The sequence below is a fragment of the Melospiza melodia genome, chromosome 3 (genome assembly GCF_035770615.1).
Source record: "Melospiza melodia melodia isolate bMelMel2 chromosome 3, bMelMel2.pri, whole genome shotgun sequence".
Lineage (NCBI taxonomy): Eukaryota > Metazoa > Chordata > Aves > Passeriformes > Passerellidae > Melospiza > Melospiza melodia.
The window spans coordinates 61,997,693-62,012,932 of NC_086196.1; the positions used below are offsets into that span (position 1 = coordinate 61,997,693).

The following is a 15,240-nucleotide window of genomic DNA, read 5'->3' on the forward strand; positions in this document are numbered from 1 at the left end:
TCTTTGTGTTCTGTAATTCATCACACACAGGACTGAGATGAAAGGTGGGGAGGAAAGAATGCCAGTTTGTTGGCAGGTCTGGGCACTTTGGCATGGAGTTGGAAGATCTCATGGGTTGGTCTTTTTTCAATACAGATAAGAGGAATGGAGGAAACTTCCAGCAGTGGCAGCTGTTGGACAGAATACTCCAACAAATTGTTCTACAGGATGAACGAGGAGATGATCCAGATATAGCTCCATTGGAAAACTTCAATGTCAAAAATATCATTAAAATGTAAGCTGCTTTATTATTGTTTATTTCTGTTATGCAGGTATAAGAATATGATCAGTATGCGGGTGCTTAAGAAATAAAATATCATATGTGAGGACTTCCTTATTTCAACTTACAGCTTCTCCTTGTCCTGTTAAGTAGTTAAGTCTTCTAAGCAGTTTCCTTCTAATGACATCTTAGCTTGGCAGTATTTCCCTGCAAAGTCCTTGTATTTGACTTCTAGTAACTGTTATTCTGGTTAGAGGATCAGAAAAAATGCTCATGATTTTATAACAAGGCTTCCTCATGTGCCTTTTTAAATTCAGGATGCTCATGAAAGCTTTCCTTGATATTAAAAAGTAAAAATAATATCATATTCTCTATGTAGATCCCATTCCTACTAATGAGCACATGGTTTAGAAAGATTGCAAATAGGGGAAAGCAGTCCCCACTTGGCACACAAAACCCCTTACCTCTTCATAAAATGTCTGTTTGCTCTCACCCACAGACTTGGTTGAGGGCATTACCATTATTTTTTCCCATAGGATGCATCATTTGAGAAGTCTAGCTACATGAGCTGGCTCTCTTCTCAACTTCCCTGTTCTCAGTCCTTTTTTAGCCAAACTTTTGGATTCTTCATTTCATCCAACTGCCTCTGCAGGTAATTCATGGCCCATTACCCTTCCGAATTATCCACTGAAAAGAACATTTATAGAATATAAGTCCTATATGAAACCAAATTCTCCTGTACTAAAAATTTTACAGTTCCTTTTGTTATAGGTGTGAGCCAAAATCGAAACTGATTTCTTGTCATGGAAAAATACAGTGGTGTTGGATACCAGACTTCATTGTAGATTTCATGCCTGATCTTCCCTTTCTGCTTTCATAGCTACTCCTCATTCTGCATATCTAATCAATCCCCAGCATGCCCTGCATATTTTCTGTCAGTAATAGGAAATAGCTGTGCCAGTGTGAGATACGAGAATTGCCTTGTTACTGATGTATTACCCAATAGAGAAGTGTTCTTCCTCCTTGTAAGAAAGAAAAAATAGAACCACAGCGATAAGGAAAAAAACAATGGCAATCTGATTTTATATTAAGGATGGGGTAATTTGTAACCCATAGCAGCTGTGATTATTTTAGTGATGACTTCTCTCTTCCAAAATAAGTAGACTTGGCACTTTGAGAGCATTACCTGAAGACAGGAATGTATCAGGAATTTCTTCCACAGCCTTTCCTTTATCCCTTTTTATGACATTGAGTAAAAAGGCATCCTTTTCCTATTAGCTGTAGGCTAGGGAGCAGAATCTGGATCCAGAAGGACCACTGGTGTGATCCTGTATAAACTTGTACACTTACCAGGTTGCCTTTTGCTGATCACTTTGCAAAATGACCGCTTGCCTTTCAGCCTGGGTAGCTCAGGAAAAGTTTAAATGATCTCATTTCCTCTTTCAGGCTGGTGAATGAAAATGAGGTCAAGCAGTGGAGGGATCAGGCAGAGAAGTTCCGGAAAGGTGAGTTCATCCTCTTTGCTTGCATAGGCAGAAACTGATCCCAGTTCATTCACAGAGCAGTGAGCAGCAGAGCTGGACACAACTTTTCCTTTTGCAGACATTTTGTGTCATGGTGAACAGTTTATGTGTTTCACAGGATGGGGGTTCCTTCAGTCCTCACATGAAGTGATTTTACAGTCTAACTGAAACTTAGGCATTGCTGTCTTGATCATTGAAGGTCATTGTCAAGACAGTCAGACTCTATTTTCTTTTTCTTGCTCTCATTATACATCCCTGCTTGAGCTGACAGAAGTGTCAGCTTTATTTCAGCTGTATTAACCTACATATCCCCAGGGACTGTTCATGAGCTTTGTTTCACCAGTCCCACTTGTGTGTTCCCCCTAGACCATGCAGAGCTGATGAGCCGGCTAGAAAAGAAGGAGAGGGAATGTGAAACAAAAACCCAGGAGAAGGATGAAATGATGAAGACCCTGAACAAAATGAAGGACAAGCTGCAGAAGGAATCCTTGGAGCTGCGCCAGACCCGAGACCAGATGAATGATCTGGTGGCTCAGCTTAATGAGTTCTCGGTATGAGACTGGGAGTCTTCCCCATCCTTGTTTAAAGGCTGCTAACTAGTGAATGATGAAAAAAAACATGTTATGCATGAAGCACATCTGTGGTCATAACAGAGAATACTTAGAAGCTGCTCAGCTTTTAGCTGAGACCAAAATCCCTGAGCTGGTGGTATAGAATGGTTCATGCATGGGCTTCTCCATTCCTTCTCCTCAGCCACCTTCCTTGCAGGAGCTGCTGAGGCACGTGTGTGCTCTTCCAGCCATAATTTTCACATCTGAGTAGGGTGGCCCTGGTTATTATTTAGTGGAATAGAGAGAAATCTCCCTGATACAAAAGTATAGAAGAAACAGGATTCCTGTCATGCTGCAAGAGCATCTGAACTATCTCAGGAAAAGTGGCATTTGCAGATGCTCCCTCCTGTTTGGTGTTCTTTCTATCCCAGCAGTGTGTCTGAGCCACCAGAACTCAGCCGTGAGAAGTTAGACACTGCAGAAAGCAGATTCATTCCCTCCTCCCCTCTCCCACTTTGCATTACTGAGGCCTAATGACAGGTATTCAGTGTTTCAAACCCTTAGCTTTTAAACCCAGGAGTTCAAAAGTTCATGAGATTGAACTTTTCTCTTTTTTCATACATAAGGAGAAAATAATACATTTTGGCTTCTTTTACTAGCTTTTTGTTTTTCTGAGCCATTTATGGTTCCTTTTTCAAGCTCTTCTCCACAGCTCCATGGGCTTGAAACTTTCTCTTAAATGAAAGCTGAGATTCCTCCCTTTATTGCATGGCTTTGAGTGCAGGAGGCTTTAAAGAAAACATCAAATATTTTGAGAGTCATAATAAAATCACATCAGCTGGCAGCATGGAGTTACTGTGCCTTTTAAACTGTTTGCTTTCTTTTTCTCTGTGTTTTTTATTTTCCAGCAAGGGGGCAGCATTTCCTTCCCACCCCCACCACCCCCTCCTCCAGGTGGCCCATTAGCTTTGTCCTCTTCTCATATGTCTGAGAATTTGCCACCACTGCCACCTCCTCTGCCTTTCTCCAGCTGTCCCCCACCTCCTGCTCCACCACCTCCACCAGGAGGACCTCCTCCTCCACCAGGAGCACCACCTTTCTTCAGCATGGGGGTGCCACCCCCTTCCACAACCACCTTCAGCACCAGTGGCCCCAGTCTGAAGAAGAAATCTATCCCACAGCCTTCACATCCACTGAAATCCTTCAACTGGGCTAAGCTGAGTGAGGTAAGAAACTGCATTACTCAATTGATTTACTTTCTGAGTATACCCCAGTGTTGATTAATGCCATGAAATGCAAAGTGGCATAGAAACAAGTGGCCTTCTGTGGGCTGTGGTCAGTAGGTGTCATTAATTGTATTTAGGGAGTCTCCCCAGTTCTCCATCATGCAGCGCATCCCCTGTGATAGATTGAGCTGCATAGGTGTGGCCATGCAAATAGTCTGGTACAGCAAAGCTGTAGTGGGGCTGAATACCTAAGTGAGAGCTGGACATCTCCAGGACTGGTGTGCCAGAGCTGCCCTCACTTGTACACCAGGGAAAAGGGTGACCAGAGGCAATGTGGGCAAAACACGGTGAGAGCCATCTGGAAAAACATCCAGCCACCTCTACTCTGGCAGGAGCCATCACCAAGGAGAGAAAGGTGTCCTGATTCTCCTCACTGTTTGCTCATGGCCATGAGGGAAACTGCCTCTCTCCTTGAATGGTTATAACTCTGTCTGTAGGTGATAAAACTCCAGATTGGCAAAAACAAAACAACAAACCCCAGAGGACTTGGATTCTTCCTGTTGCACTCATTTTTCTTCTGCCTTGGTTGTGTCTCCTTCTCCTTCACTTCTCTCTCATCCTTCTCTCTCTTTTTCCCTTATTCTTTTCCCTCCTCTTCTCTTTAGGTCTTAATTTTTTTAACTGATTTAGGAAAAAAAAAATGTCTGTGTTGAGTTTGGATTTCTGCCTAGAAACCCAGGTTCTCTTTTAGACTGAAACTCACCCAGGGCCCAACTCTGGCATTTGGAATGAGTGTCCAGGGACCTCTGGAATGCCACAAGAATTCTCTCTCCCCCTCTCCCCTTTTCTTTAAAATAAAGTGAAGTGAAATATTTGCTGCACCGTCTGTGCTTGTCTGTCAAGGCCACGTGGGGGGTGTGGGAGAGAATGTAAGGACGAGGATTTATTTTCCTTTGCAGAACATGGAACTTAGTGCTCCGAAGAAAAGAAATAATAACTAATACATGTATATATGTGAATTTATATGAAAAAGAGAGAGTCACAGGTGTTTCTGTTTAGTGTACAGTAACTGTAGGCTTATCCTGCCCTCTGGATAAGAGTGAAGGCAGCTGTGCTAATAAAATTGAAGACCTGGGTGGTGAGATGGCTAAAAGACACTATTTTGAGGATGGCAAAATATTTGGGAAAAGGGGCATAAGAGGGTGGGGCCTTCATTTTGGAGTGTCTGCCAGTGTTAGTGTTTTGAACCTGGTATGGTGTCTGCAAAAGGGCAGAGGTTGTGGTGTCAATGCAGGTGTCTCATGCTGTTACTTGGGTTGCACTGTGTTATGGAATTATTTAATTTCACTGACTGCTGGGGAGAAGCTGATATGTTTTGGTCATCTTCCTCATTTATCCTAGATTTCCTTTGGTATCTTTCTATTCACATGGGTATGAATCTTGTGAGCACAAAGTCATAAGTAGGTTGGATGAGCTTTGTCATGCCTTTTGTTAACTTTGCTGCACTTCAGTGGTGTTCTCCTGAACTGAGCTGTCAGAGTAGCCAGACTGGAATGAGTGAGGACTCAAAACAAGCACACTGTCTGGGAGCAGCACATTGTGAGTTTTTGAGCCTGGGAAACTGAGGCTTGGAAGTGTGCACAGTATTTTTGTGGTTTGTGGTAGGGTTTACCTTCCAGTTCACAAGAATACAATTTTTCTTCACAAAAACATTTTGAGGAACAATACATGAAATACTGCAAGATGAGGGAACACAGCATCGGAAACAGCTTTTCATAAAGTTAGGGATGCAAGTAGGTATTCAAATATTCATATCTTAGTTATCTCTGCATACTGTTTAGATCACCTCTCTTTAAGCAATTAGTACAGAATCTCTCTCAGGAGATTGTTCAGGTAAGTGTGGAGGTGACTGAGGCAGCCCACAAGCGAGCAAACTCCTCTCTATCCCTGCAGCCTGCCTCAAGGCAGTGAGGGAAAGCCAACAGAGGCCAACAGGAGTGTGGACAAGGCTGGCTGAGAGGGATTTGTCTGCAGTGTACTTTCTCAGTAGTGGAATCAAGGCTTTCTCCAGGGCAGTTCATGTGACACCTTTTTTTTCCGATGCTGACTTTGTCTTTGGAAGAAAAGAACTGAGCTGCTGGGTATTGGGAGAAATATCAAATGCAGTCAGGCTCTTAGCAGTTGACAATAACAGATTGTCCACAGTTCCCATGGGCACCACAAGAAAATGTTTGACTGGAAGGGATCTATGCTTCTAACAAGGACAATCCAACAGCCCACTAATTTCCATTGAGAATTAAGGACTTTGTGCTAGTTTTGATGTAAGCTAATGACCAGTGGCAAAGACATTTGGATGCCTGCATGGTCTGAGTTCTGATGAAGCCCTTCCACACCACAGCTCCATTCATACAGCACTGTGGCATTGTTTGTGAGTTCCATTCATACAGCACTACAGTAGTACTGGTGCCAAGGGTCTCTGTTTTTTAAGAAAAAGATATTGCAATATAACCACTGTAATATCCTGGAAGGATTCCGTTCTTTGTTTCTGGGCAGCAATACTCTCTCACTCTTGAGTTTTACACAACACCAAAGGTCAATCAGAGACCAAACATTTATGGTTAATCCAAGCAATGGACTGGTTTCAAGAAAATTGGAAGTGTGGACTAATAGTTACCTATTTGATAAATATAAGCACTGATTTGAAGCTCTCAGAATAAATCAAGTCAGCCTTCAACTGCTCTGCTTTTTATCTCATGTCTGGAGAAGCAGCTTCCCATCAAGTGTCCTGGTAATGACTCTCATCAGTGATGTCAGAGAGGCTTTCTTTAGCCAGCCCTAAATAGACCTGACTGAAATAGTTTCATAAGAAAGGTATTTGTTCTACATGCCATATAGGAGTTTTTTAAAAAGCCCAAAACACACACACATAAAAACAAATCAAAACCACCAAACCCAAATTTCCAAAACAGTCAGTCACATAAACAGAAAATGTTCATTTTGACACTTATTTTTAAAAAAATGTTTCTATAATGTTATCAATGATTCTGATTTCTGGAACTTTTTTCCTAAAAACAGACTGAGGTTTATGGCATAAAATGATGGACTGCTGCTAGAGATTCAAAGTTAATGGAAAGAGTTTTCCAAAATTTCATTGTGAAGCTACCCATAATAGCTGTGGTGGTGCCTAGGCCTACAATGTAATAAAATAGCTGTCTTGATTAAAAAACAGGCAAAAAAATACAGCTTTTGCTTGAAGTGGATTTTTCTCACACTAAAGTAATGATCTAATAGTAAGATAAAAACTTAGAAAATGTGCTGTGTTCATATCACTTTTCAGATCCATAATGGAATTCTTAATTAAAACTTTAAGTTGCTTCCACTTTTCTGGCTAGTATTCTACAAATATTAACCTACTAATAAGCAGGATTGCCTGTTCCAGTATCCACAGAGCACTCATCGTTTCCGTGGTTTCTCTGAACCTGCAGGTCAAACAGAGGTACTGTAGGTTCTCACTCATGCTGTGAAGTCACTGAGGCAGGATGGACTTTGATGCCTTCCAGAATATCATTATTTATCTATCAGGTATAGCAGAGGACAGCTTGGTATGATTTGCAGTGCCATGAAACTCTGCTATTTTCTAGTGTCGTTAGGTCTCTCAGCAAACTGGAATTCACTATAAAGGTGGAATGATGCAACTGCTACAGCGAGTGAATTGTTAAATGCAACATACCAAAAACTCAGCTTGATGGAGCAAATGCTTTGTCAATACTTTTTCTCATAATAAGATGTTTCCTGACCTGGTATGTGTGACCATTCCATTAGAGGATGCTGGGAAGTACAGTTCACAGGGTTTGCTTCTCTAAGTGGGCCAAAATCTTCCAAAGCACAGGAACCACAGATCCTGGAAGACTTGTAGAATGAATAAATGAATGAATAAACAAATAAATTATGATGGAGAGAAAAACATTACAGATAAAATGATTGCTCTTATTTTTTTAGTTTCTTTTTTTTTCTTTCTAGGGGCAGAGAAGGGAAAAAAAAAAGAAAAGAAGGAATAAAGGATTTATTTTTAAATTGTTATTTAGAGACCATAAATATTTTTATGGTGCTGAGGGAATCATTTATCACAGCAACCACATTATGCAAGTCTGTTTCTCTTAAAATACTCTGTCTTCTCTGGCTGATGACAAGAAACTATCAGCCAGTTAATCCATAACTGTGTAAACTGTGTATGAAGAGTTCAGTCCAGGAAGTTATCTGGCAGCAACATGAAAATTTTCAAGGATGGAGCTTATAGTACAAATAGAGGGGACAGGCCCATTGCAAAGTGTTAAATTGTTTATACTTCTGCCTGCCTTGATTTTTCTTTGACTGCATTAGCCCTAAAATTGGATTGCTTTGGTCAAAGTTCTGTTTGTGCACACCATTGCAATGGGTGCTGCTTTGGAATTTGTCTTTCTGCTACAAGTAGAATACAAACCATCCTGTACAGAACCAGATTCAACCAGGCTCTTAAAATGAATCTGAAGTTGGAATTATTTTCATTGGGTTGTTTTCCTGGGAAAGCAGGGGGAGAACTACTCTCTGCAGTCCTTTTCTGAGTCCCAGAACTTCCTGTTTTGGCCCCTTTGCAGTTCATTCAGACTAGACTGTTCTGTAGGACTTTTTCACTGTTCTTGCCATTAATGAGGAAACCTCACTCCCATGAGATTTTTGCAGCTGGACAGGTAGATGGGCAAGACTCATGAGGAGCTGTCTTGAGTCACATCCAGCCTCTGCCAAACACAGCATACAGCTTTTTGGCATCCCCAGGGCTCTATCCCCGTGATGACTCTGAGGACTCCTGTCAACCATTTCAGTGCTTGATTGGACAGTCTGAAACAGTGAGGCTCTCAGAGAACTGCTCTGCTGTTCAAATACATCCCTCAGGATTTATAATTCATGGTTTACAAAGCCAACCTGGAAATTGAATGAGAATGATCACTCTGCCTGGATGCTTCTGGCTAAGATTGGCAGTGGAGTTCAGGGCTAGGATAAAAAGAAAATTAATTTTGTCTCCTATTGCTTTGGCTGAGACGAGCCTCTCAGACTTGTTTGCCGTGTTACAGTCACATGTTCTTCCTGCTGTGGAAAGAAGAGCCACGCTGATTGCAAGGGGTGATACAGTGATAGTGGTGAGCCTGCTCAGGGATGGGTGCTGCTCCCATCTAGGATATGCCCTCACTGTGAATAGCACTGCAGACGCCCCTCCTTACCCTCCGGCACTCACAGGCTGTCTCTGGAGAAAGGGTGTTGGTTTTCCTCCACAGTGTCTGCCCTGCCAGGAATTTCCTCCAGAACACTTCACACTTTTATTTCCCCCTCATTTTATCCTCCTCAGTTTTTTTCCCTTGCTCCTTGAGCCTTGTGGCTTAGCACATTTCCCTTATTCCTTTTGATGACTCTGAATGGGAAGTAGAGCCTGTTCCTAATTAGTTCTGATAATGAAGTGCTAACACACTTTGTTGTGTAGGTACGAGTCAGATTCTTCAGAGCTGGAACCTGTGTGTGAGGGTTTCATTGCTATTGCTTGTGGTCCCTGGCTTTCTCTGCATCACTGTTCAGTGGCTCTTAATCTCCTGAGATTTGCTTAGGTCTTTTTTTTACAAGTCTTTTTGTCCATTTCTTATTTCTTTTAATCAGCATTTTCATTATTTTTGCAGTTAATAATAATAAATATACATGTAGTAAACTAAATGAACTAAGAATAGTGGTGTCAGTGGTGTGACGAGCACCCAAAGCTTGTCCCACACAAATGCACCGTAAGAGTCAGTAGGAAGGAGGAGGTAGTTTGATCTTTGTGTCCTCAGCCAGAATAGATATCTGTCCTGAGAATGTCAGCAGGACACCAAGACCTTCACTTAGTATAGGATGATTGCCAATTAGCCAATTTGTGTACTAGAGGAGCCTGTTTGTTCTGGGTTTGATGGGCAGCAAGTAGGAGTAGAAGTCTGTGCCTGTCTCCCTCCATGCTAATTATCTGCCAAACAGCTAGGATCCCTGGCATTCTGGATAATGTATCATCATGAGGGTTGTGAACATTTCCAGTTACTGGGAATGATGCTGTTTCAGGGATCTGGGTATAGTTTGTGTCTATCTGGCTTGACAAAGACCTCATGTAGACAAGGCAGTTCATGTAATAGGAAACAATTAGACTTCAAAGACTCAAAGGCTTAAAAGTAAAATAAAATAATAATTTAAACTACTTTCACAGGCAGACATAATGAAAGCCACACACCCTTCAGGCTTTACAAAAGATCCTGGAAAAATTTGCAACAGAGAAGATGTGTCTGGGGTTTGTCATGCATCAGTGCTTTTCCTAAGCTTTTTCCTCCTGATGGTAACACTCCTTTCAGCATGACCACAATCGTTGTGTTACACAGATGGCCACTCTTGAAAGGAAATATGCTGTGGGATCACGGATAATGCTTGAGATGTGGTCTGCTAGTCTTGGAATGTGCCTTTTCATTAGAGGCTTGCTATGATGAAAACTACAAAATAGTATTTTAAAACAAACAGAACCCAAACAAACAAAAAAACCAAACCAAAAACCCAAAATGAAACACTATTTTTTCTCCTCTGACTCTTGAAACAAAGTGTGTCCTCTAAAATGACAGCAGCAGTAGATAGCAGTGTGACCAGTAAGAAGAAAAGAAAATGATTTATCCAAATGGGATTGGATGTCCAAGCTAAACACTTTTGCTATCTAGTTAAAATATGTTCTTTCCTTTTAGGAGAGGATCCATGGCACAATCTGGAATGAGATTGATGATTTAAAGGCATTCAAGGTGCTGGATCTAGAAGATTTTGAAAAGATGTTCTCTGCATATCAGAGGCACCAGGTAGGAGTGAACTCTTCCATAACTTTTCTGTCTTGAATTTCTGGAGGAGAAATGAATACACAACAGTGATCTGAGCCCTTGGCCACCTGCAGTCAGGCTGCATCACTTGATGCTCTGCCACTGTTCAGAAAATCTGAAGAGCAGAAGAAGTTGGGATGGCCACACGGGGCAGGGTCTAAACTTCTGGTATGGATATACTTCATACTCATGGGCAGCTTTCAGCACCTTCCAACAGGTAATGCTCTAGTTAATGTCACTGGCCACTGACTTCTAGAAGCTGTGGAGCTTTACATTTATATTTGCATGTCAAACTTCCTGTTTCTCCCATTCATCCAGAGAAAAAGGGCTGTACTTCCCTGAGTGCTGAGCAGGGTGACTGTATTAGCTGTCTTTCATTTTGTCTGTTTTTTCTTAAACAGCCAGCTGCCTGAAGTGGTTAGGTGATAGAAATGGTCTGAATTACAGATTATAGAGCAAACAGCATACTTTAAAATTGGCCATTTATTAGAATGTCTTTTTTCCCTCCTCTTTTTCTTGGAAAGCAAGTCACTTTCAATCTGTCTATCTCCACTGAATGAGATTTAGCAGCAGATGGATTGTACTTTCACTCCTTGAACTCCCCCAGCTTTCCTTTGCTTTTGGACTATTTTCAGTGTTTTATATGTTGCAGAACTGGATCATTACTCTGAAGTTTTAGGAGAAGACACAGACCCAACTGTCATAAACAACCTTTATGATTATTCCTTACAGTGATGATAGCTACTTCATTAACTGACTCAGTACCTTAAAATTAACAATCCAACCCCTTGTGTTTGGAATTTCCATCTCCTCCCTTCTCTCTTTTATTTTCTTTCTAATCCAATAAACATAATGAATAACTCTTCTTATTTATGAGCTCACAGCCACATGGATAAGCTATGAAGAATGTGATGTTAACTGTTGCATGATGAGATTTCATTTCTCATTCTGTTTCTGCAAGTAGCTGATGCTGTTTCAGTGGGTCCCTTTCTCTTTCTGTAAATCACATTCCTTGAAAGAAGAACTTCGTTCCCAGAAGGGAAGAAAGGCACACAAAACTTCAGTGCTGTTAAAAGATTGGATTTAGACCCTGTCCCAAGAGCTTCTGTTCCAATGTTTCAGGTGCAAACCTTGCAGCTTCCTCATTAGGAATGACCTTGCAAAGCCTTGCTTCCTTTTGTCCCCAAAAACCAAAGCCAAAGCTGTCCTGGTCTCAGTTAGAATCATAATATTTATGACTATGTTACCAATCACTGGAAGGCAGCCTGAGCTCTTCAGCCATAAACTAACCTGACCCTTACCCCTGCCTCCGTGGGTCTCCAAGCTGTACTCTTCCATCCTCATTAAACACACTTCATGACAGTGGCTCCAGACACTAGAGTAACACTTATGTAAGCTTCTTGTATTTTTGTGCAGTTAGACATCTTGTTGCCCTTACAGCTTTTGTTGAGGTTTTTACATTATTTTGTTGGGGTTTTTTTCTCCTTAAATATTTTGTTGTTACTTTACATGATACTTCTTCCTGTTTCATCCATACTTGCTTCAAGGTGAACTCGATTCCAATCAACAAGTCCTCATCGATTTTCTTTTTTTTTTTTAAAGATCAAGCAACCAAAATTGCTTTTGAATTAAAAATTTATGAGAATTTTTTCAGTTCACATTTAGTCTTTTTTCCTCTTTTACTTTCGGAAATGTTCCACTCTGACCAAGTATGTGTTCTCTCTGGGTTTGTGACTTTTAAACTTCATCCAAATGTCTGTAAAGAAAAATGTCAATGCCAAGCCCTGCTCTTTTGCAGCTGAAATGTTGAATGGGTAGAGATAAAGACTTTTCTTTCTTTGCTGTTATTAACATGACCTTCATGTTTTTCCAGTTTCATTTACATTAAACAATTTTTCTGTTTTCAATTTTGTTAATGACAGAGGGTCTCTTCTCCTCTCTCAAGCCCAGCGTGTCCTTTTTGGTGGCTGTGAGGGAAAGCAAAACTGTCCACTGTACAGAATGCTGGACCAAGTATTCTTACACTTGTCTTTTGACCTTGCTCTAATCTTACTGTGTAATATTGACCTTTTGATTCAGTATAGCTGATGTTTTCCTGGAGGAATGAGTAAGTCATGAAATAGTTTGAGTCTGTCTTCCAGAAGTGCTGTACCGCCTCTTTGGTGGTTACTGAGTGCTTTCAAAATGCTTGGCTACAAGTTGTTAAAGGGTATAGCGTGCCATTGAAACAAGTTGTTGCTTGTTATGCTTGTTAATACCCACAAACTGTGCCTGTGCATCAGGAGAGGAGAACTGACCCTCAAGTTATAACCTTGGCAGTTCTTTCAGTAAGGCTCTGGACTGGATTTGTAAAGGTATTTAAGCATTATCCTAGTTAATATTTAAAGACCTAAAAGATTTATGCTTTGGAGACCAAATTTATTATTTTCATAAAAGACCTAGGGCTCTTAGTTCTGTGACATCTGCTGATTTAAAATATGCCAAGAGGTGCTGAAATACCTTTGAACCATCTGGGCCAGTATTACTTGCTAAGCATTATATGCTCTTAGAAAATAGTGTGTGTCTAAATTCAGCTGCCTTGTTAAACTTGGTACCTTTCTCTTTGCTAATTTTTGGCATGTTTCCTTCTTCGTTATTTGCGACTGCTGCCTGCATAGGACCTGCTAACTAACCCCTCCTCCTGTAAGCAGGTGAGTATCATTGTCTGCTTCCTGGTCCTCTTGCCATGTGTGTGAAGGTGAAGTCCTGGACCATGCCACTGTGGGGTCACAGCTCGTGCTGCTCTTTCATATGCCCTTGCACTCTGCTTTCTTAATGGGAAAGGTGGTACAGATCATTCTTTTGGCTATATTATCTCTGTGATAGGAGGTAGTTCTTGTTCTTTCACTTGTTTATATCTCACTGCTGGTGTCTGTAGTCCCTTTTTTTATGATCCTGAGGAAAAAGGGACAAAGAAGAATGTCAGTGTCAACTCTTCCTTAACCAAAGTAATACTCTCTTGAGAGAAGAACAAAAGAGTCTCTCAGGGAGCCTTTTCTCCCACTGTTTCTATTTCTGTTCTGTCTGCTTTGTTCAGTACTGAAGTCTTCAGATGCACTTGCTAGCCACAGACTTTGTGATAAAGGAAATATTTCTTTTCATAGAACTGGGCACTTTGGCAGAAGGATTTGTGCCATCTGAGGGGCAGAAGTGTTCCAAATGGACAGCTGAAACCCTCATAAAATTCACCAAAAGATTAAAATGGTGTTTAGATAGAGATATTAGGTTATGCACATGTCTTTAAACTGGCTATCTCTCAAGCAAAATTCTTGGCAATAATTTTGGTAAGAGTGATGCTATCAGGAAAGGATTGATCAGAAATGATCATATGATCTCTGGTGGTTTCAGAAGAAATTAGTTCTCACCATGAGTGCTCAGGTATTTGGGAAGTCTGGTCACAGCTTTTGCCACATGAGGGAGGCTAACGTGGCAGCATATCAGAACAAGTCAATGTGGTAGACGTAGTTCTCTGAAGTATTGATAATTGCTAGAAGCTAGGGTGCTGCCATGGTACGAGTCCTCAGCTAACCAAAATCAAATTGTATTTGAAGCAAGGCACCAGTGTGATGAGCAGATTCCACATGTATAGTTGTTTCAGCACTGAAATTTTAGTTGCATTTTGAATTTGCAACTAAAATATCAAATCTGAAATATTCTTTGAAGCACATAACATAGTGTTATCCCAGATGAGACATCAGTAAAGGATGATGGCATAAAACTTAGTCATCTTGGCTGTCAGGTTGACACCAGCTCCAAGTGTTCTTGTATTCAGGGCTTGGGCTCTCTTAAAAAAGCTAGTTGCCACTGCCCCTTTGCTCCTCTTTTTCTGTGTCTGAGAAAATATGGATAGTCCACATGCAATCTGTTTTCCTTGAATTAAGCTTGGAATCTGGCTTTGGTAAAACCTGAGGCTTCATCTGCTTTTGCTTACACATGACTCCAAGTAGCTATAAATACCTCTCTCCTCAATATGAGTTGAAGAGGATATATTTTTAGCTGAATCTAGCCCTTATGACCAGGGAGTGGGCCATGTCTGAATAGTTCAAGTTATTCATCTGTGTTCAGCCCTGTGAGTTGGGGAATTGGAAATGGCATGGACACTATTATATCAATTCCTGCTGGATGGCTTTAAAGAAAGCTGGCTGAACCCCTGCCTCACATACATAGCCAAGGACTGAAACATTTTTTCCCTTGGGATGGATGCTTGTCACTTTCCAGGTGTCCTTTTTTGCAAATATTAGCTAGTGAGGAACAGTGAAGCTTTTAAACCAAGAGCACAGACCAGCAAGTAGCTTTCTTCCTTTCAACAGCTCCCCATCTCCATATTCCCCTGTCTTCCTCCCCACAAACTGAGAAAACTTTGAAATCTCTGCATGCCAGATCATACTGGGGAAACTCCTCTTGATGGTATCGTTAGATATTCTCTCAGAAATAATAAACTTACCTAAAGTCAATTTTGCCTTTTTAGGAAACATTATTTGATTTATTGAGTAGCATTGCAATTGTATTTCTGCCAAGCTAGATGCTTTGGGCACATCTAGAAGAATTTACTAAGTGCATGTCTTCAACTGGTGCGTTGTTTAAAAATGTCACTTTCTGTTGGTGGTGGCTCACTGCAACATTTTTGGAAGTGGCTGTATGAATCTTTCTATATCCAGGAGCAACACAGATTTGTGGTAGCTGACTGTAACAATAACTGAAATGAAAACTAGCAGTATGAACCTATGATTTACACTGAACTCT

At 41.0% G+C, this 15,240-nt stretch overlaps 1 protein-coding gene across 3 annotated transcripts in view; it reads left to right on the top strand.

The window, feature by feature from the left end:
- Positions 1-15,240, top strand: part of DAAM2 (dishevelled associated activator of morphogenesis 2) — a 202,502-nt gene that overhangs the window by 151,016 nt on the left and 36,246 nt on the right. For 2 of the 3 annotated variants that reach the window (XM_063152019.1, XM_063152020.1), the window contains 6 exons: positions 136-274; positions 1,706-1,764; positions 2,149-2,333; positions 3,242-3,559; positions 10,333-10,440; positions 13,116-13,148. In XM_063152019.1, coding sequence (XP_063008089.1) covers positions 136-274; positions 1,706-1,764; positions 2,149-2,333; positions 3,242-3,559; positions 10,333-10,440; positions 13,116-13,148 — 842 coding nt within the window. The remainder of the gene's footprint in view (positions 1-135; positions 275-1,705; positions 1,765-2,148; positions 2,334-3,241; positions 3,560-10,332; positions 10,441-13,115; positions 13,149-15,240) is intronic. The other variant, XM_063152021.1, reaches the window with a different exon arrangement.